Consider the following 24,268-nt stretch of genomic DNA (forward strand, 5'->3'; position numbering starts at 1 on the left):
AACTCGGAGACCAGGAGGGCAGTATAAGCGGTTTCAGGATATACTGCATCAATCACTAAAATCAGTTAATGCCAATCATAATTCGGAACAACTAGCGTTAGACAGATTACAGTGGAGTTCTTTGGTCCACCGGTCATGCCCGGAGTGTGGAAGGATCTGTAGGTCACGGTTGGATCTCTTCAGTCACAGGAGGGCACACAGTCGCAAGTAGCCTTAAGAAATTATAAGTTTAACCGCAACGATAGTTTTGTTTTTGAAGCTTTTTGTAGATTTATTCTCGGTAACGGGATACAACAATGGATCCTATTAGAGTTTATACAGAACTAGCTGACCCGGCAAACCTAGTTTTGCCATTTAAATTATTTCTAGGGTAGATAATAATAACTAACTCATCGTGATTGCTCGATTGGTCGTAAGAAAAAGGAATCCTTTTTTTTTCTGTTCTGTACAATTTTTTTTGGGAATATTTTGTTATATAAACCTTGCCCTAACAATAATAAACACAACAAAAAAAGAATTGTCAAATTTGGTGCGATCGTTTGAACAATCAAGCATTTTGAAGTAAACCATAGATCCTCTTTTATTAATATATATAGATGAGTAAGAAGAACACCACCTAACTTAACTTGAAACAGGTGCGGGCTACACAATACTATGATCCAACTGACTTTTTCCGCAAAACCCTTTGTGAGCTTTCAATGAATTTATAACATGGTGGCACAAATAAGTCTATTCCCTTGCTCTTGGATACGAGATGATATGATGTTATTTCTAATGACAGTAGAGACATTCTCACTATTTTTGATGAAATATTTTTACTTTAGCCTCCGAGATTATTTCGATACTTTTTTACAATATTCAAATATCGAGACGCAACTAGTATCTAGGAGACGATACTTCAAGTCTTATCGGTAAGACCTTTGAGTATATGAGTTAATCCTCAATGGCGAGACTAGGGTATAAAAGTCTCGTACCATTGGTCTCGCTGAGATTGAAGAACATCGAAGGGATTTTGTATCCATGAAATTTAATGACTAAAGTTCGGATAAAAATCCGATATCGCTAAAGGCGGAATCAAACTAGTTGCTCATTTGGAAAGAACTGCATTCAAACTTCTGCCAATAATTACACACGATTATTCCTTCTCCGTAGAAATATCGACTGGTTTGGAATTCCCTAAACTTCTCGAGAAAACTTCTGAATTGCAATCACGTAAACAACCGATGGAAGTCGATTGAAATTACGCCTGAGAATGGCAGAACTAATGATATTCCCAGGAAGAGAGAAAAATCTCGTATTTTCTGAGCCTGACCTTGACACAAGCGAAATTACAGCATCTTGAAACTACCGCCCGATGATTAATTAATAGTGATCTTCTTTTTCGAATCTTTGTTGCGAAAAAGCCAGGGCCGGAAACGGAATGCGAATATTATATGAAGATTGCTTATAGAGGAAGATGCAGGGTTTTAGACAACCTCTCAATTTTTTATTTTCGAGACAGTGCGGATTTCACGTAGGCAAAACCTATTCCATTAAAGAAAGAAGAAGAATTGTTTCCGGCAATGCAGCCTCGAAAGAAATCCACTTGTAGACATCGGACCCTTCCAGAATCAATCATGTGGAACGGGTTCAAAAGTAGAAAATCTTTGTGAATTACCTCTGTCGTCCTCTTTTTACATTTGTCCGATGCTGCGAATATATTGAGCTGGGTGCTTCCCTTGGGCAAAGGGCATTGGTCAATGTCGACTCTCCGTAGATCCACGTCTATTCCGCTGGTTCCCCTGGAAATGAAAAGGGAAGGGAATTAGATCAACAAGTTGGCGGTTAGTGTCGGTTTTTTGAAATGTGGCGTGCCTCAGCATGAAACACCTTTTATAGGTCTTTCGACTTGATCACAGTCATGTAAGAAGAGCTCTATTGAGTTCAATATAGGAAATACTTTTATTTCGTGATTTATTTAAACAAAACTGACCCCAAAATTAACCCTTAATAACCTGAGTTATGATCACTATTCTAATTGAATAAAAATTCTTTATAGAGTGTACAAGACAAAAACAACTCAATTTCTGTTTGAAAATTGTATGGTTTTTGTTTGAGAAAAATGGTGTTACATATATGTAACGCTAATAGCTACAGTTACTGAGAAATAAAATAGATTTGCCAGTGAAATTTGCGTTACATATGTGTAACACTAGGTTATTATGGGTTAATTAATTGCAGCAACATAGATGCACACCACATTGAGCTCTACATACTGTGACCTTAGAACATAAATACATGGAATTGATATTTTAGTGATACGAATGTATTTGTTGTTGTACAAACATTGGATGCTTCTCTGTCTAGCGCGACACGCGACACAGGCAGTGGCGTAATAGTTATTTAATCAACTAGGTTATTGATGAAAGCGATTAATGATTGAGATATTTTAACGTTTAACGTTTTAATGTTCGAGATCATTAATAGCTATTAGCTCAATTAATAAACGAGTTGATTACAAGATTTTTCCTGCGACCACATTTTGAATTGAATGTGAATTCTTGATTGCAAAAACTTTCTATCGAGACCTAGTAAAATTTGACACCTTATAAATTTGTTCATATCAGAATATTGATATTTATGCGGCCGATCGACAATTCGAGAAGTCCATAGAGGGCATATTCGAGTTGTGTCTATAGTACATAGATATATTGATACTTTCTAACCATCATTATTTTTCTCCAACCTCCACAATTCATCTCTTTTCAATTCACCCGCTAGGTACTACGAAAATCAATGCGACATACAAATGAAATAATTATTTGGGCAGCTGCTGAATACTTCTATGTTCGATTTCCCTTGACAATAATGCATTAATAGGAAATTAACCAATAAAAGGGTTCATTAACAGCTAATTTCGTGTACGTTAAACAGTGCTATTATTTAGAGGCGGTAAAATAAATAAATTTACATAGCTCCTACCTTTTCGTATTGAAAATTGATATCACAATGATATCAGTGTCAACTATCTATATTGTGATTGGCGACACTAAACAACTGTCTCACTTCAGTTTTTAGACAACAACAAATGTTTATTTTCCATTCCTTGTATCTATGTTCCAAGGCTGTAACTGGATACATTTGCATTGTTTTGTCTTATTTTACTACGTATAAGGAAATTATATTATAATAATTATACTTGGTAATTGAGAAGGAGCTATCTTGTTTGTTCTAGAGACTCGAAGGGAGTTGATAATAAAAGAATAATTGTACAAGTTGAAAGTAGATCTACAGTTTTTGTAGAACAGACGATGGTAGTTTCAATACACTGGCTTCTACCTAGAGGATTTACAAGTGCCCGAAGCCAAGTGTTTCATGAGGTGGCGTACCGCAGTATAATCTACAGGGTGATTCACAACTATTGGGACATAGGCTAGGGGCAAATTGTTTGGATCAAAATATGGCGATAGGACCATACTTCAATAAAATATTGCTGTGGAAAAAGATAGAGGGCGTTAAAGTTGAATTTTTTTTAAGGGGACAAAAAAATATTTTCTTCGAAGTTCGAGAGACCTTCATTAAAAGAATTAGAAAAGGCATAGAAGTCGGAGGAATTTTTCATAAGGGGACAAATTGATATTTTCTTCCAAGTTCGAAAGTCCTTTATTAAAAGAATTAGAAAAGGCATAGAAGTCAGAGGAGGCCACGTAGAACATTTAATTTAAGAAGGATAAATTCGGATGCATACCACCCGACGATATGAATATCGACAAGTGTTACGATCCGAATTGAGCTAGCCAATTTGCCATCGTCAAGGCCCCAAATGGAGTACGCTCCACCGAAGAAAAGCAGATGCTGATCATGGTTTCGGCCTCATTTGGCCTCATCAGAGCAACATAGCATTTTTCTACGGTGCACTGAGAAAAATCTTGAGGTTACAATGTGAAATTACCCACATATTAGCTGGACAGGTTACAGTTACACGGTTGGATTATTTTTTTCACAACTAATATCTGGATGTTTCTACAAGGGTGTTGCGAAATTTCATGAAAAATGTAAAACTATCATGTATATTTACAGTGAATATGAAATTTACCGAAAATATGTGTTAATTCTCTGTGATATCACAAGGGTTGTAATATTCACCTGAAAAATTACAACTGCAATGCAATATTACAATAAATTTGCGAATTTCAACATGAAACGGTAATTTCACAACATTATTGTGATCTAAATTTTTTTTGAATCACAATAATTTTGTGAATTATCACATGAAAATGTGATTTCACAACGTTATTTCACAAAGTTATTGTGATTTGAGAATTTTTATTGTGAATTTGCGAAGAAAAATGTTGTGTTGTAGAATTACAATTCAGAACCCTTTTAATTTTAAAATTCCTTCACAAATGTGCTTATACAATGTGTTATTAAGGCGGTTGTGAAATTACCACGAAAAAATATAATTGTACAACATGATATCGCGGCACAATTTCCTTCAAGGAAAGAACACTTTTTATTTACATGTCTACAGCAAGAGAAAAATCTTACGCGAAATTGTTGAAATTTATTATGGTCAAAATATTTCTCTCGAATATGGAAACAGAATAAAAAAAAAGATCAATCGGTTTCCATTAGAGCGTTCCAAAGATGCCGCTTGAAATTTAATAAACAACTGATGATCTTACGAAGGCCAAAATTGTGCTGTTTTTTTTCCAATACACGCAGAGTCTCATCTGAAGCTGACTTTTCAGGAGCTCATCTAATGGCAGCTCCAGGAGCTTTCCGGTGTAGACCGGTGAAGGAAAGAATTTTTTTGTTGTTATAACTATTCTGTGCATGTCTAGGAGTGTGTGTACAGGATTTTTTTTTAATGCTTCCTCCCCTCCTCATTTTGGACTGCTGCCTTATATTGATCTGTGTCCACACACCCCAATGCCTGTACCTCTTTCTAATTTTGATCCATCAGTACAACATAGAGTCCATACTGATGACTTTTTGTCTAATTTATTCATCGCATTGAGACAGTCCACAAGGCCTTTTTTTTGTAGAAATTTTTTTCTCGACTTGTTCTTTATATGAATACATTTCTGAAGATATAAATAAAATATATCTTATTCTATTCTTTGTATAATTCATATAGGAGAATATAGGTTCCTGCATTCCTCCTCAACCATAATCGAATAACAAATTCTGTCACTTGGTCAGAAAATATTTTGAGTAGGTACCTACTGCTGACAAAACTCGTAAGTCTGGGTATTTTTGTAAAATATCTATTTTAAAAATGTGTTAAACACATTCATAGCTTGAGCGTAATATTACAATATGATTGCAAATATCAAGTCATTTTCCACCTATGCGGTACGTGACGTCGCTCGGCTGGATCCGAATTCACAGCTTCAATGGAATTTCATAATGCAATTGTAAAATCACAACTTTTATCTGCTTCCAGATTCATTCTGTGGCCAATCAAAACCTTTCCTGCAACTGGCACCTGCTCATTGCCCAATCCCATATCCTATCGTACGTGGATATACTCACTAACTTACCCCATAACCCAATTCATTCTGGAATGATCCACTGTGTCTTCAAGAACTCTGAAGTGCGAAGAGTTATACATGGTTCAGTTTTTTGTTTAATATGATTTAGTTCTTTCAAGTTCCAAGTATTTCTGCCTTCCAAGTTCCTTCAAGGTTTCAAGTGTGTGACAAAAGTAATATATACTGGAATACTGGTAAGTAGATAGTTATAATTTTTTGAAAGCGATGTTTATTTGTTCGATTTGTGGTTTTCCTTTGGCAGATACTAATGAAAAAAATTGAACACCGCATGCATACAACTTATTATTCAATTATTCTGTATCGAAATATTGCTTATTGGATTCCTACTTATTTGATTATTTTTTTCACGAATAAACCACCGATTAGAATTCTTTATGGAAAAACGATATGTGTTTACAACCTATGTATTCAGGGAGGCCCTCAATTTAATCTATGGAGATGTTCCGAAGGATGCATTTCAACATTCATCCGGATTCTGGAAGTAAGTCAAGCACGACAAAAGCAAGTTTTATAGGAAACAAATTCATAAATTTATCTATTCCAGAAGATTGTGTCTTTTTTGTTGGAAAAAGACTAGGTATACTTTGTTTTTGAATTTTAAGTTTATACTCTTATGATATGAAACGCTAAATAAGCGCACACTCATATCAATATTTTCAGAAGCTGATATTTCACAGTTGAATGCTTCACAATTACATATGTTGATTTTTTTTATATTTTGAAAAAAATGTTTAATCATTTTGGATGATATTTGTGGTTGTTGTTTTTGTTTGATGTAATGTTTCATATTGCTTTTTATATTATAGAAGATTATATTAATTTCATGTTGTGGTTGTTTTTTAACTGATATAATGTTTCATATCTGTTGTTTTCCATATTGATGACTATATTTTATGGCGTAGTTGTTATTTTTAATTAATTTAATGTTTTTTTCCATATTGATGTATATTTTAGGCAGTGATTGTGCCAAATTTAGTTCTGTACAACTACTTTGATGAATAACAAAATAAAGACAATTATCCAGTAATTTTCATGGTTATTTCACGAAGTAATTTTAAAAGGGTGTGGGGTATTTCTACAATGAAATCTGGAATTTTAACAAATACTTGAAATTTACAATTAAATTCTGTGAATCTGCTCTGTTTATTCACAACATTATAGTATTTTACGGTCTAAATGATGCTAAATTTCACGACGTATTTTCGCGAGAACAAGAGGTGATTCCACAATGAATCCTGTAATTTTCCAAAATTTTTTAATTTTACAATTTATTTCTGTAAAAATCCTTCGCGAATTCACAGAATAAATGTAATTTTACAGTTGATACCATAAAATTCCATTGTGATTTCACAATGAGTATTCACAGGTTTAGTTTCTAGAAAAATCATTAGAAAAAATTTCATGTGAAATCACAACCGACTTGTGATTTATATTTTCTGTGATTTTACAAGGTTTTCGTTTCAAAATATTTCTTGTGAAATTCCAGTGATTATCGTTGGTCACAAATAACCCAAGATTTTCACTGTAATTTCACTATTTCGTTCTCTCAGTGTGGAGCACGTTTGGAATTGATGGAACTTTATTCAATGTTGTCATGTTCTACTGGAAATTATTTACCCAGAGCGTCATACAACATGAAACGGTATCCGATTCAATCCCCTCCAGATAGAAACCAAGACGAAGACAATAGCATATGTCCCATATTTTCCCTAATTCCCCTTTTTATGTTACATTGTTTTTAATTATGATTTATCTTCGAAATAAATGAATAAAATAAATAAATCGTTACTTCAAATCCCCTTCAAATGCTCTGAACTGTTCAATTATGTTTTTCTTAAAAACGGATGAGAAAATATATAGTAAAATTATTAGCAAAACACGAAAAAAAAATTCAACTTTAACGCCCTCTATCTTTTTCCACAGCAATATTTTATTGAGGTATATTTGGTCCTATCGCCATATTTTGGTCCAAACAATCTGCCCTTAGCCTATGTACCAATAGTTATGAATCACCCTGTATATTAAAGAAATCTACCAATTTAAGCATCTTCTGAAATTTCAGCCAGAGACTTTTCCCTTTCTCTATGAGTTCAACAAACCAACACTAGGCTATAATTCGACAACGCGAGGAGATGGCGCTTGTTAATAATGAGGTGTAAAACGTAGTAGGCCAACCTCGCAATCAACAAACGGCAGAATTTGTATTGAAAACCCCAATTCGTGACTACTGTCTTGTTGATAGAAAAAGCTTCTGTCAAATAAGTGCACGCATCTCGTTGTCACAATATTTTTTGAGGAACTGTACCTATTTAGATCTTCAGAATCTTGAACATATCGGAAGGAGAATAACTTCTTTGGACAACTATGTTTCGGCCACAATCAGGACTCATCAGCTCGAGCTAACGTTGGATTCTTTTCGATATCGAATAATCTGATATCATTATTATGCTATAATATTGTTGTTATCATCAAATCAATTCGCTCCAATGTATGAAAAGAAACAATTACTGTGTATTTATATGGTAAAATTGATTTTCATCAAAATAAATATTGTTTCGATGTCAACAAAAACAATACATCTAAAACACACAATACCCACCAGAGATGTCCTGTCGCGTCCTGTGTGAGATGCGCACGCGCGCTGGAGGCGTCCCATGCGAAAAATCGTCATCGAAATGCGAATAGAAATACGTATTATTCAACGGGCAATTGAGCGGAGGGCGAATTTAATCACGGGCGAGTGTGTGTTGGACGGGTGGTCTGTTTCCACCTGAGAGATGAGCATTTCCAGTTTGATTTGTCGGTCTGTACCATTGTGAACGGTCTGAGTTATTTATCAGTTATGACCTTTCCGTCGTTCGATAGCTTTCGTGCTTCAATGAATAGCCGAATATTGAAAAATATCGCATCATCACAAAGTTGGATATTCCAGTTGGAGCAACCAACGTTACAAAATCGAATTGGACATTAATTGCATGTAGTTTAAAGTCAACAAAGCGATCGAATAACGGATACAAGAGCGGAGTACCAGAGTCACGTTCGTTTAGTAGTGGAAAAACTCTTGGAAAAACTAATCACCAACTGAAGATTCAGAGATGAATAAATGAATAAATAAATAAATAAATAAATCTTTGTAGCAGTAGATTTTTGTAAATGAAATATCTCAATATTTGCAAAACTGCATTGTAATTATGTTTGCCGATGACATGTCAGTGTTGGTCTCAACAGGGTCCCTGGGCTGGGGGAACTAGAAGCTGCTCTGGTTAGAGTCCTGGATGAATTTAGTGTGTATTTTAAATCTAGGAAAAACTGTTTTAACTGCAGAGGTTGAGAATGGATGACTCTCCTAGCTTGGAAAGATCATGTGGCTCATGACTGTTCTATGTTCGGCTCAGGGTACTATGCCATTAATTATCGGAGTCTGAAGAAATTTCTTCTGTCCAAGGCATTTTATTCCCTGAATTTCTTGAAGATGTTACTAAGCAAGGTTAGTTTTTTTTATTGGTTGTCCGTTTTATTCAAATTTGAAAATTTGAATGATATACAGGGTGTTCCTTAATTGAACGTACAAACGAAAAGGGGAGATTCCTTAAGTGAGTTTAAGAAAAAAAGTCCCATAAACATGGGGTCGCAAACGTTTCGTTTTCGAGATACAGAGTGTTGAAGTTTGAATTTTTTTCAAGTTTTTTTCTCATAGTATCTACACTTCACAAGATATTCAACTGAAATTTGGCATAGATATTACATTTTAGAGTTCTCACCACGTGACATGGCGATTTCGATAGAAGATCTACAGGGTGATATTTTTTCTGGAACACTGCCACCTGTTCTTCTGCAGAACTTTTTTTTGGTGAGCAACTGTTAATTTGGAAAAATATAAAAAGAAGCTTTGTTCTTATACTAAACTTTTCGGTCTCTTGTAGTTTTGTCGTATCTACCAACGATTTCGAGAAAAAAAAATTTGTACGATTCTCTCGAAATTCTCATAACTATGATAGGAAGGCCAATTTGTAATCTGTGGTGAATGAATTGCCATATCACGTGGTGGGAACTCTAAAATGTAATATCTATGCCAAATTTCAGTTGAATATCTTGTGAAGTGTAGATACTAGGAGAAAAAAACTTGAAAAAAAATTCAAACTTCAACACTCTGTATCTCGAAAACGAAACGTTTGCGACCCCATGTTTATGGGACAGCTTCAGTATGAATAGAGATTATTATGATTGTCGTACCTACCTACTGTGTGTATTGGAAACTGCACTAATAATTCCTACAGTAACGAGTTAATTTAGAGTCTACCTGAGACATCATTACTGTGAAACATCGTTGCAGCTAGACGTGTTTTAATCGCTCTCGTTGTTTCATTAAATTTATCATACAATCATAAGTGTTAATTTTCAAATTTGTATCATTCAGAAGCTCTCATTCTGTACTTTACTAGTGTCGCGTTTTTGAGTGATCAAAATGCCCAATTGCGTAATTTGTACGAACTCTTTAAACAAGAAGTCTCCGGGTTTACAGTGTAGTAGATGTCGCCTATTTCTTCATGCAAATGGCAGATGTTCGGACGTGACAAAAACCCTTGTATCAACATTAACAAATATGCCAGGAGGTCGATGGAAATGTGTTAATTGTCGTTCTGAGGATGGTACCACCCCCTCGCCAGCTATTCGTGCCTCGCCGCCGCCAGACCGCCGGTTATCAGTGGAGGACGATGCTGGGGACGGTGTTGTCGTCGGCCCGGACGATCTTGGCGCTTCGCGACTCTTGTTTTCTGTGAAGAATGATGTCGCGGCTATGAGAAATGACATCAAAGAACTTCGAAACTCAGTAACGTTCTGTTCTGGTAAAATCACTGATTTTGGAACAAAGAATAAGCAAGCTGCATGAGGTCGTCAAGCTTGCAAATCAAGTTAAAATGGAAAATGATCTTTTAAAAAAAGAAGTGACTAGCTTGCAGTCTAGATTGGATAACGTTGAGCAAAATCTAAGATTGAATAATGTTGAGATCACGGATATACCTGAGAAAAAAAATGAAAATTTGATTGAGATTGTGAGGAGGGTTGGCGAATTTATGGAAGTAGAGGTGGAGCCCTCTGCTATATCATCCGTTTCACGAGTTCCGACAAGGATTACAAATAAACCCAAAAATATTGTGGTGACGTTCATCTCTAAAGCAAAACGAGATGAAATGTTGTCGGCAGTTAAAGTAAAGCGCAATCAGTTGGAAAGAAAAGATGGTTTTAAATTGGATGGATTATCGACTAAATTTTATGTTAACGAACACCTCACTATCAGGAGCAAAATTATTTTCAAAGCTGCTCGGGTAATGGCTAGAGAGAAGGGTTTCAAGTTCGTGTGGACTCAGAACGGTAATATTTTAATGAGGAAAAATGACACATCTAGAATCCTACATATTCGAAGCGAAGCTGATTTGGCAAAGTTGTCCTAATCACTGAATCCCTAGCATAACATAACGAGCATAAATAGTGTATTTCACAAAAATGGCGTTACACGTTTTATATCAGAATGTGCGTGGATTACGCACCAAACTATCAAATTTTAAAATCAATTCTTCATCTAGTGCCTTTGATATGATTTTGATTACAGAGTCGTGGCTGAACGAACATATATATAATCATGAATTAGTGGACAATAATTACAACGTTTTTAGGCGGGATAGGGATCTGACTAAATCTTCAAAAAGGGACGGTGGTGGAGTGCTTGTGATTGTTCGTAACGAACTAAATGCAAGTCTGGTTCCGGATTTTAATAGTGAGGCAGAGGATATTTGGATAGTGATTAACGGTAACAAACGTAAAATATATATTTGTTGTGTATATATTGCACCTGGTGACGATATGGCTTATTTGTCGTTTGCGAAGAGCCTGGAGTCAAATAGAGACAAGATGGGGGAACAGGATTTGATTCTGATCTGTGGTGATTTTAATTGCCCATCTGTAAAATGGGTAAATCAGTCATTTTCAATCGTGCTTAAGCCTACTGAGGTGGAAAGTAAATTTGCAAATATTGTTGATACCTTAAATTTTCTAGAATTCAAGCAGTTCAATAACATTTTAAATAAAAATAACAGAATATTAGACTTAATTTTGTGCAATAAAAATAGAGTGAATAACATAAGTCATTGTGATACTCCACTAGTTAATGAGGATGACCACCATCCAGCTGTTGAGTTTTTATTCGATGTCAATAATTACGAGTATTTAAAAGATACTCCAAGGTATCATTATAATTTTAGAAAGGGCAATTATGATGCTTTGAACTCGGAGCTGTCAAGAATAGATTGGAATGTGGTTTTGGGGGATTCTGATGTTGATGCTAGTGTGGATGTTCTTTACGATATTCTGGATAAATTAATTGTCGAGTATGTACCTAAAACAAAAATAAATAAAAAATTTCCTTCATTTTATTCAAAGGAGACAATAAAAGTTATTCATCGAAAAAATAAAGTACATAGAAAATATAAAATTTATAATGATAGATATGATTATGACCGTTTCAGGCACCTTAGAACTCTTTCAAAAAAACTTATTTCAAGAGATTTTTGTCGATATGTGGATGCTATTGAACAAGAGCTTCCAAATAACTCAAAAGAATTTTTCAAGTATATTTCGCATAAAAAGGGTCATAGTAGTTTTCCCTCAGTTATGAAATATGGTGACGTTGAAGCCTCAACATCAGAGGATATTTCAGATCTTTTTGCGGATTTTTTTGGTTCCGTTTTTGAACCTTTTTCAGGCAATGATGAAAACCGGGATGTTGTGGGGGGCGTCTGCACTAGTAATTATTTGTCGAGTGTTTCACTCTCTAGAGCGAATGTAGAAGAATCCCTGAAGTCTTTAAATTGTAATAAAGGTCCAGGCCCTGATGGTATTCCGCCTGTGTTTCTGAATCGCTGCCATGGGTCTATTTCATTGCCGTTGACTATTATCTTCAATCATTCGCTCAGAAGTGGTGTTTTTCCTACTCGTTGGAAGCTCTCAAAGATTATTCCGATTCACAAGGGTGGCCAAAAAAATTTGTTCAGAATTACCGACCTATATCTATTTTGTCGACAATTCCTAAGATGTTTGAGTCGTTGGTATATAAATTCATCACTTATCATGTTAAAAACTTGATTATAGAGAATCAACATGGCTTCATCAAAGGTCGTAGTCTGGAAACCAATCTTGTGAGCTTTCTTGATCACCTTCATGAGGGGATTGAATGCCAAAGTCAAATCGACGTAGTATATACTGATTTCAAGAAGGCGTTTGACAAGGTTAATCATTCAGTATTGTTGCGTCGCTTGGCCGAGGTAGGTGTATGCGGCAGCTTGTTCAGATGGACGAAATCCTACATATTATATAGATCTCAATTTGTGTGTATAAATGGTCAAAAATCTAGGCAGTTTGTTAGTACATCTGGTGTGCCCCAAGGTTCTCACCTTGGACCCCTCTTTTTCATTGTTTATGTGAACAATATATCATCCTGTTTTCGTTACGCTCGATTTTTACTATATGCAGATGATTTGAAGATATATCTGAGAATAAATAGTGTTGAGGACTGTATTCGGTTTCAGGAGGATCTGGATAGACTATGTGACTTCTGCAGAAAAAATTTTCTATTTTTAAATCTAAAGAAATGTTTTAAAATAACTTTCAAAAGGAATAGAAATATCATTGATTTCTTTTATTCGATTGACCAAATTCAGCTGCAGCAGGTTAGTAGTATCCGAGATTTGGGGGTAACGCTAGATAGTAAATTAAATTTCATTGAGCACATAGAAAACATCATCTCATCATCAAATAAAATGCTGGGATTTGTCCTTCGACATGGTAGATCATTTAGGAGAAATAGATCACTACTAACGTTGTTTCATGCCTTTGTGGTGAGTAAGCTCAATTTCGCATCTCCAATCTGGAACCCTCATTACAAATACTACATAAAAAGGTTAGAAAGCGTGCAGCATAAATTTTTGAAACACCTTGCTTTCCGTAATTACTTTCAAATTGATAACCATAATTATGTAGAAGCTCAACAAAGGTTTAATTTGATCAGCTTGGAAGATCGTAGAAAATTAAATGATTTATGTTTGTTGTACAAAATTTCGAATGGTGTCCTCTCGGTCCCTAGCCTTCTACAGCTGGTGTCATTTAGGGTCCCTGAGAAAAAGTTAAGATCTAAAGAATTGTTTGCAATACCTTTTCGTAGATTGAATGTAACACAGAATTCACCACTATGTAGAGCTATGTCAACTTTTAATTCATTGTCTTTTGATGTCGATATTTTCAATATTTCTCTTGTTCAACTAAAAAATTGTTTGAAGAATAAGTTCATTATGTGTACCTATTAGCTTATTATTGTGTTTTCTCTGCATTTTTCTGGAGTGCGGGAAAACTGTTTTCTTTTCGTGTTACTGGGTTGAGTACTATATATGTAGAATGAGTTAGGTTTATATATTACTGGGACTGTATGATGATCGAATTTTTTCATTTTTTTTGAATTGTGAATACTGTATTGGGTTGAAATACCTGTTTGTATTCTTCTTTTGAATAAATAAATAAATAAATCACTGAGATAAGATTTTTGTTGAATCTTCACACATCAGTAGCGCATAGTGGCATGTTAAAGGTCGAAATTGGAAAGTGTCAAATATACTACGCAAGATATCGAGGTATCTTCCCAGTAGCCATATTGTGATTCCCTACCTCAAGCTTATTAATTTATCCCCGCCACCTCTTCATCTCTGCTGGCAATTTCACGCATTCAACACGTGGAATATCTCTTCTCCCATTAAGATGCGGTCCCAGGACTGCACTTCGTTAATTTTCTACCTCAGACCCTTTGGAATTCCTATATTATTAGCACGAGGAAGACGAAAGGGTGAAATTGTTCATCGGATAGCTCGTATCTCGATGATACTCAGTCAGACGCCAAACGGCACCCCTGAATGAATAAATAACTGAATTTCATCATATCTGAATTATTCCATGCAGATGTGGTTTAGGCCGATCCCTGTAGGGGAACTGGAGTAATGGCGTCGTTTATTTCTTTTGGGAATAAGCTGGAAGATTTGATGAAATTCTTCAGTATTTTGGTAGGAATTAAAATTTCTTTCAATCGATTTAAACTTATAGAACTCCAGAAGATTTTATCTGAGAAACAACAACCTGTTGATACATTACGTACTCTCATTATAAGAGCAAGGCACCACGTGTGAGTGTGAGCGATATGAGCTACGTGCGGTATACTGAAAGCTATAATTTTCCCACTTCATAATTTAATATCAGGTTATTATGTTGAAGGAAGACGCTTACCTCAGATTCCCCAGATTCGGCTTCAACTTGGAAAATTATGTAATGGGGTCTCATTGTACCACGAAAGTTTTATTCTGAGCATAGTCTGAAACATTTAGACCCAACTTGATGGGAGACAGGAGTACCATTTCTTGGGAACCCAGCTATTAGAGATATTAACTCAGCTATAGAATATAAATATATATGATATGCTTGGTGCATGGATCACTAAGTTTTGTTAGAGAATCATAACCCTGGATGGTTCTGCCAGCTCTTAAGAACCTCTAGCTAGGTTGGTTTTCTTCATAAGCGAGGAGAAAACCAGGATGACTGGTTTCAGACTGAAATGTAATTTGCTGACACCACTGCTGGCAAAGGCATCCAATAAATCGTTGCCTCTGATGTTAAGGTGACTTGTAACCCATAAGAGTCTTACCGTCTTGTCTGCCACAACTGGAGAAGGTTTAATTTTCTGTTTGTCATCTGCAGACTCACTAAGGGCGAGAATTTTGAATCATCTACGCACTATCAGAGACGTTAGAAGGTGACATTTGCTCATATGACGCTGAAGCACTGAAGGAATGACTAGATTAGCTCTTCCACTCTGAACATAAGATCTGGAAGAAAAGATAACATACGTCCCCTTCAACTCGCGTATCAGCTGAATCAAATTGAGCGTAATATCTGAATCGAATAAGAAATGCCGTATGGGAAACAAAATGAATACCGTAAGAATGGTGTTCTCCGAGTTCGTCTCGCCGGTATCCGGAAATCACGCTTATTTATCAGATTTCCAAAGTTGGCAACCCTGAAAAGGTGCTCAGTATTCAGGTCTGCCACACTACGGGAGTCCGGACTACGTCATTCCGATCTTAAATACGGTTTTATGTGGACGGAAAATTTCTTTTGATGGTTTCGATCCGTTAGGGTGGCAGACGTGTTCTCGAAACGGCACGTGGGACGCTTCTGAGATTCGGGAGTGTCCGTTATTGGTTGTACATTGAGTTTTATTGAATTTATTGGTGGATATAACGGTAAATACGCTGAGTGGATGGCTCTGGGGTTTGCGGAATAAAGGAAGTCTGCAGTGATTTCTCCCGATTCAGGGCTCGGAAATTGGAAATGAGTATTTTTCAATAGCGCTGTATGATATTAGTTTATCTACGATGTATCTGTCGTGAATATAACTACGCGTGAAGCTGTTTATTCTAGAGGATTCGTGATGTGCCTGTAATAATTGAAAGCTACCAGGTAATTTAAGTTAGGTTAAGTTGATGATCTGTGGTCCTTCCTCTGAGGCTGCTCGCAGACCGGTACGACGCTACCGCGACGATTTTTGAATCGTGGAGAACAGCAAAATCGGTCGTTCACACCAAAACTAGCGATCGCTGAGCTATTTATCTTTGTATTTTGAAAAAAACTACATTGTTGTCAAAAATGTCAAGCAGTGATAAAGATCTAAAGCGGCTCATTATTATCAGAAAAAGAGAAAGTGTAAACGCATGCATTGAATTCATCCTTATATAAGAACTAATGAAGAGCGGAGGATGTTCATTTTGGCAAAAGTCATTTCATAGGATGACAAAGAAAACTTTCAATACATGGTGATTCCGTAGGAGATCGTCGGATTTTAAGTGGAGTTTACAGTGGTCAAGACAGATTCGAAACAATGTTTTTTTTTATGGTTTGGGGCCTTAATCAAGAGTGTTCAGTGTGATTTGTCCAATTCGACCGATATTTGAGGGGTCCAAAGCGGGAGTGAACCAAGTCCATTCAGCCTAGTTTTGAGATGAATGGCTTAGAAGTTGTTTATCACCAAAAAATTCAAAAGTGACTTCTTTAGATTTTAAAAGGTTAGAATGTAAGCATATGCTTGCATAAGATTATTTATCAATAAATAAAGAAGTCACTTTTGAATTAATTGTTGATAAACAACATCTAAGCCATTCATCTCAAAACTAGGATGAATGGACTTGGTTCACTTCAGCTCTGAACCCCTAATTTCTTTTATTCATATCTTTGGTAGGGCGTGATCAATTTTGAGTGTAGAACATAATAAAAGTGTACTTTCAATAATTCGAACACTTTTCGAAAATACAGGTTGGAAATTGTGTTAATTGCCATTGTAATTAATTTTGCAGGTTGAAAAAACACCCTCTATATTCCGTTTTCAATCATTCGCTACTTGTTTTCGATTCTACTATAATGTGACATTACTCAGGTGTTTTTATTCTTATTGGCACACCTTAGGTTTTCTTTTAAAATTTCAGAATTGAACAATATCGTAATTTCGCTCCAATTCAAATCAAATTCGTTAAGATCCATTACAGTCAACAACAGAATGTGAATATGAAATGAATAATCTGTCACAAGATGTGTATTTCAACATGCCAAAATTATTAGGTCCTTTCGTTTGCATAAAAAGTGTAGCACTTCTCTACACTCGATTCGATTTACACCAGTGTAGAGGAAGTGTAGTTTATCTACACATAGTCAAAAGGAGATGTAGATAAACTACACCTCCTCTAAACTGGTGGTTTGCATAAAAAGTGTAGCACTTTTTTACACTCGATGTGTAAAAAGGTGTAGTTTATCTACATCTCCTTTTGACTATGTGTAGATAAACTATACTTCCTCTACACTGGTGTAAATTCAATCAGCAAACGAATACTATAATCGAGTGTAAAAAAGTGCTACACTTTTTATGCAAACGAAAGGACCTATTTACTCCTGCCAAATATGTAGATACTATTTCCCAACCGACGTCAACCAAAGAAAGGTACTTTTGGACAAGTGTTTCATCATTCTAAAGAACGTGGGAAATACCCTAGCAGAGCAGAGCACATTGATAGGCCAATTACTCAAAATGTAATTCCTTATCAAATTGTTGAACGGGTGGAGGAGGAACCATCTATTAGTACTCGAAATATTATTACCAAATTAGGAATTTCGCAAACAAAAGTGTGCAAGACTTTGAAGAAAAAAAATTCCACCCATACTAATACCAAAATGTTCAAGAACTGTTGCCACAAGATCTCCCCCAAAGATAACAATTTACACCGGACACTTCTATAAAGAAGAATTTTGCAATATTTGAACCAATTGAAGAGCTAGTTCTTTTTCAGTCGCGTCGAAATCCCCTAGCTACTGACATGTCGAGTCCCCCGAGATCAGTAGCTCACAGATAGCGTCGCGATATCCGCGGTGTGCGAGCTCCTATTTGAATTAAGATGCGCGATCTCTCAGCGACTAGAATTAGCGGTCGCGCATTCCTGACGATCGAGCCAAAGATTATAGAGTTAGGAAGATAGGAAACCAAGCGTATACACTTGCGTTAGCGCCACCTGGTGGTTCAATTGTGTTACTAAGATGCTAAGAATGGTTAAAATATTTATTCGACGGCCATTTGGAGAAACAAAATTTGACTTTTGTAAAATTTGAAGAAACATGGCCGTTTTGTTTTGATTCTCTTTCCGCTCGTCGTTTATTTAGCTCATTCTAGTCGTTTATTATTTAAGTTTTTTGTGTATTTCCTTAGTGAAAACTTCAAAATCAAAGAAAAATATCTTTGCTCAAAATGTCGTATGGAAACTATTGTATGGTGAGGAACGGTGGAAACTGTAGTACAAAAGATTCTCCGAATATAAGTTTTTTGAATTTCCCATAAAAATGGGAACGTAAGTATTGAAACTCGTACAATGTGACTCTGATATTGATTTATTTTATTTTCAGTACTCTGAAGTGAATGGGAGTTTCAGTATGTCAAGACATTGACTTGGTGAACTGCAGTAAAAAATTTTCTCCTGGAATACGTAGAGTCATTATAGATTCTTTGAGGTTGCATCTCCCAAATACTGAGCAGAAAAAAGAAACTTGTTCTCTGATGTTCGATGAAATTAGTCTATGTGAAGAGTTGCAATTTAACGATCACCACGTTGTCTATGAGTAAGTAGTGGGACAAGCTGAGGATGGTATAAAAGAGTAAGTCCAAAACTTCAAGTGAAAAAGACAGAGCAATACGAAGTACTTGAGAAACCAACAGGTCGAATTTGGGAATAATTTTTAACTTTAAATCTGATTTTCTCAAAACCAAATAAAATGCACTCGTACTCCTAGGCTCTTTTACACACTCTTACACAACAATTTTATACATTGGAATAGATACACGTATTTCAATTTATCACTGAATTTTATCATTTACAGGATATATGTATTATGTATTATTATGTTGATATGCAATTCATGTTATCAGTGAAGTTATTTGCATTTTGGAGATGACTTGTTATTCTTACATATCTTTACCGACAAACAGGTTACAAACCTATGTAAATTTGGTTTAATTGTGGTTCTGAAAATTCTGTAACTAATATGAAAAAGAATTCTAGAAATATGTTGTATCGAATATTTGTTTTTCTGATACGTGATTCAAAACGTAGTCGGCTTTTAGTACTAGCGATATGAGGCTGTTTCCTATCTTCCTAACTCTATAATCTTTGGATCGAGCATTTAGTCGCCCGAGATCCGTAGCTGACAAGTAGGGTAGCGGTATCCCCAGTGTGCGAACCCCCATTCAAAATAAAGTGCGCTACCTCTCAACGACCAGAAATCGTGGTCGCGTAGCGGTAGCGTCATGGCGGTCTGCGAGCAGCCTGACAGTAGATGTTACGATAGATTAGCAAAATTTGACAGCAATTTCGGAAATTTGGCGTCCTAGTCGTGAGACAAAATTCAATGTCAGTTCGTACGGTCTTTTTTCGATTTTTTTCCCATACGAATTAGAAATATCGCATCCGTACCGTAGATAAAAAACATATTGACCCAGAATGGTTCGGAATATTAATATTCTCGCCTCAAATATTCAATAAACAAATCAATTCCAAGCAGATCGGAGCTACCTGCCCTCTCCTAACGCAATTTCCTGGAAGTATCTGAAGCGGGTTGAATTTACGACCCTTCACCCCCTCCCCAATATAAGAAGTTGAAAATTTTCATGTATAAATTACCGGAGAAATATGAATTTTGGCGCCCTAACTCGACAATGAAATAACGATTACCATATTTTCAACTTTCGTCCGCCAACTCCATCTAGTCGTCTGGGGAACGGAAAAGCCGGTATAATTATTCAAACGCTTTCGCACAGTTAGCGTAAGGGGATTGTCAGGATTTACGCTAGGCTATTTTTCTGGTATGGTTCTCCGGAGACCGAATAGTTGATTGCAGGTATGGCCAGAAAATATGCGAGTTTGAGTCATTTGGAGCTTCACTTCGCTACAGTTGATTGAATTTTGTAAAAGTGGAAATCCTTCGGAGGATAGTCCAGCAAACGCAACTGACACAACCGAAAAAGTTCCATACATATATCTACTATATTTCGAAATCTTTTCGGAAAACCCAGTTAACAAAAACACTAGTTTAAATGCCGTGAGAGAACACCATTCGAAAGAGAGTTGGACGGTCAAAGATATTTGGGTGTTCGCTCTCCACCTTGATTTCATTACCATGAAAAGTAGACAGAATTTCTATCTAATTAGCTGGGACTCCATACGCCGTTGGAGCTAGACAGTTAGGTTTTACTAGTATGGTGAGGAGGTGCCACCGGTTGACAAAATTTACAAACGCGTAAGGTTTGTTTTTTTGATGAGTATATCGTACAGCCATCATAAGGGTGAGAATTGAATGCTTGGAAATTGTGTTCCTAGTTAATTTTACTAGAATTCTCTGGATCGTTATTAATTAAAGTAAATTCTATCAGACTCTCAATAAAATAATTCTTGTTCATGTTTACTAACTGACTGCCCTTACAGGAAACTCAGACTAATCCAAGCCTTCCTTTAAGAGACATTAAAGTGGATCGAAGTTTTATTCGCTATTCCATCAAGAGGACAGAATGCGAGTTGAATTTCTAATGATAGCAATTCGCCAATTCGAGAAGTTCCCTTTTCTTCGGATATTCCACTTTCGAATTCCACGCGATACATCTCATGAATGAATTCCTGTATAAATTGTATATCACTTAGCAGTTGCCCACTCCTCCGGTTGTTATGCATAATATATTCCAGTTAGTTTTGCAACGATGCCGTACATCTTCCAAGTTTCTCTTAATTTTCCACGATTCCCTTTGAGTTCCGCATCTCCGCCCACTTTTCATTCCTTTACCAGACAATTCTTGATTCGAACTGAAAGAGCCAGCTACAGTTTTTAATAAAATGAAACACCGGAGCTGATCCAACAGTTTTCAGCCTACTAAACTGCACAGCGAGTCGAGATTACGAGGATTATTAAATTCGTCCGGTCTGGTCTTTTCACCGAGCGGAGTGCCGTGGAATATGCAGATTTTCTGTATGCTTACTCGGGAATAGGATCAAGAATGTGATTCCAGTGTTTTCAACTCATTTTCTTTCTGGCTTTTTCCACATCAGCGCTCCTGTTCCGGTTACCGTCAGGAATTATTCTATTATATATGCCGCAACAACGTTTTAGTCTATGATGAATCTAACTAAATTGAATTTTTTCTGTGGAAATATCTATTTAAAATATTAACAGTCAGTTTTGTAATCAATTTTTAATTCCTTGTAATTTCTCAAGCTTCTTTTAGTTCCATCACCCACAAATCTAATAACATCAGGTTGACAGAACGAACATCAACCTGATGTTATTAGATTTGTTATCCGAGTACTCTCTGTTTTCCGAGTCCTGGAAGGTCCATACCTGGATCGAAACGTCGACTGATGGAATAAAAGAGAAGATCAGTAATTAGTTTATTCATTCCCATAACCCCTTATTCTATATTGTTACGATATATTGGGAGTTAAATTAATATGTATATGCAGTCAATCTAATTTTTTCTTCTTCGTATTTTATATTCAATTTTATAGCAGTGATATCTCCTATTTTTACGATTTCATGTTCGAAAACAATGTTTTCTTTTATATTTACAATTGTCCCATAATTTTTATTGTATTACCCTTCATTATAAATGTGTTCGTAACCCTTCAAATTAATTAAATTGATATCATGTACTTTAAATGTTTCCGTAAGTGCAATTATGTCAAATTCTATCAAAGTCACTTCCAAAAGTAGTTCAAACTCTTCAAAATTTATTTGTATGCTCCTTTCATTAATTTGAAGAATATTGAACTTTTTTTCAATCTTAAATTTATTAATTTCATCTATATTTTCAATGAAAATAGTATCGAAGTGGTCATTTCGATATTGTCTTATATAAGGGTCCATTTCGGCTTCAGTGATTCACGCAAAATAAAATATAATTTCAATATTATAATATTCATTTAACTTTTTTCCCAAATCAATTTAGTTCCATATTTCCCAAATAAAAATTTCCTCACTAGTATATACAATATGCATTCACTGGGATTTACTCACCGTTTTAAGTGGAAGTTAATTTTTTTTCTCTGATGTGTACTTATGTCTTAGCTTCATTCTAGTAATTTTTGTCTTTGGGGGTGATCTGATGTTATTAGGAAATACCTTTTTATGAGTTGCCAGATGAGGCGTATTATGGACTTTCTTATTTTTCTCTTGTATTCTTGTTTCCCTTGGCCCCTTTTCCCACATTACGATATTTTGTTATTCATCCTTTTTGCCCTCATCATTTCTACAACTTAGGCTAGGTGTACTTGAGGCACTATTTGCTTTCAGAGCTCGAGCTCTCTGATTCCTCCGAGGTGTACGATGTTTTCCCTATTATCAATTTGTTTCCTTTTAGGTAAGACCTCTCTGAATATTTTGATCTGGCCTCTGGCCTCTCTCCTTTTGGATGTCCCGACGTTACCTCAGAGTCAGATCATTCCCAATTGCCCCTTCTGTATTCTTTAGTTTTTTATATGTTTGAAGACAATTTTTCTTTCTTTGGTAAGAAAGTAATTCCACCTTAATGGGGCTATTTTCCTCTCTTCCCAATGTGTAATAGTCGGTTATTTCCTTTGGTTCGATCTGTATGTCCAACAAACGATTGGACCGCCTTTAATGTATTTCCTATATTTAGTCCGAATATTATAATGTTATTTTATATTTAATGTGGAGTGTTGCCAAGCACCCAAATAATTCCATTAATGTTATTTTAGTTACAATATTGTTCTGTTCTTTCAAATATTTTCTTAAAGATCTCGTTTTCTCTCTCTAGTGCTTCATTTTTTGCAATACCCTAAAACTTCACCAGAAAATTATGAATTTTTGACGTCAGTAGTGAGACACAGCCAGTTCTAGACCAGAAGTGGCGACGTTACATCTTTGGAGAGCACGAACATTGATAAGTCACGGAGACGTTAGTAGAGAGAGTTCCAGTAGTGGAAGTAGTAACAATGCTGGTTGGAGAGAGAGGAGAAACGTTGGTATCGATGGATAGCGATCTAAACTGAAAGTTGAGGGGTTTAGGATTCAGGGATCTAGGATGCAGGATTAAGGGATATTAATCTTTTTCGACAGAAAAGGAATAATTTATTTGCACCTGCGATTGTCTTCAGAGGACAAAGACCATTTGCACAATAATTCAGATCCTGTGTCGATATATTTCTGTTAAGTTTAATTTGGCGAATCTGTCCGCAAAGCTGGAGCTAAAAATAATAATTATTTCCATGAATCAAAAATATTTGTTAGTAAAACACTTGGAGAGTAAGATAAAAAACTCAATTATCTTGATAGAAATTATGAATATTCAATGAAGAAAATCAATGCACTTATTGTTGAGAGATTTTTACAAGTACCTACATAGATGAAAACTTCATATACCACATCCACTGGAAAAAGATACAGTTTTAATTAATCCACTAACTTCTCGTTCTTTCAAGAAGCTAATCGTTCAATTCAACAGGGTTTTACGATTTACTCAGTCACGAAGATTTATAATCTATATTACTGAAATCTCCATATTAATAAGAAATCACGGAAGGGGTGTTGATTGTTTATTAAGTAGTCGACAACGTGATTATGAGAATCTCCAGGCGTCAGGTAGAGAGAGCTCACCCAAAATTGTTGCAGAAGATATAAGAATTCTCTTATAAAGGATGTTTTCAACAGAAATCAGAAAATTAAGGAATTAAATGATATTGGTCATTTCTCTGTTAGAAGTGTAGAAATTTACACTCTTCAAAGATTTCACCAAATTTCAGATATTTCATTTTTAAAGACTCCTCATGAAAAATATTCTTTCACACTAAATATTTTGTTTCCAAAAGGGTAAACCTGGAGATAAAAGTGTTTGATGAGAGAAAGACACTGTTGAACGATATAAAAGAGGAATTCTGCAAGAGATTTCGAAGAATCATTCTCAATCATTGAAAATATCGCTTCTTCAAGCGAAATACTACTATGCAATTTCACTGAAAACCGCTTTTATCGAGCAAAAATTGAACCAATGCACCCAAGGGTTATCCTCCTATCAATTTTTTCAGTATCGGTGTTTTCCTGCATGT

The 24,268-nt window shown here is 35.6% G+C and overlaps 1 protein-coding gene across 1 annotated transcript in view; it reads right to left on the minus strand.

Annotated features, from left to right (window-relative positions):
• LOC123316249 (probable G-protein coupled receptor 158) overlaps nucleotides 1–24,268 on the minus strand; it is a 396,465-nt gene that overhangs the window by 51,689 nt on the left and 320,508 nt on the right. The window contains exon 3 of the mRNA XM_044902216.1: nucleotides 1,658–1,781. Coding sequence (XP_044758151.1) covers nucleotides 1,658–1,781 — 124 coding nt within the window. The remainder of the gene's footprint in view (nucleotides 1–1,657; nucleotides 1,782–24,268) is intronic.

Source organism: Coccinella septempunctata, chromosome 7 (genome assembly GCF_907165205.1).
Source record: "Coccinella septempunctata chromosome 7, icCocSept1.1, whole genome shotgun sequence".
Classification (NCBI taxonomy): domain Eukaryota; kingdom Metazoa; phylum Arthropoda; class Insecta; order Coleoptera; family Coccinellidae; genus Coccinella; species Coccinella septempunctata.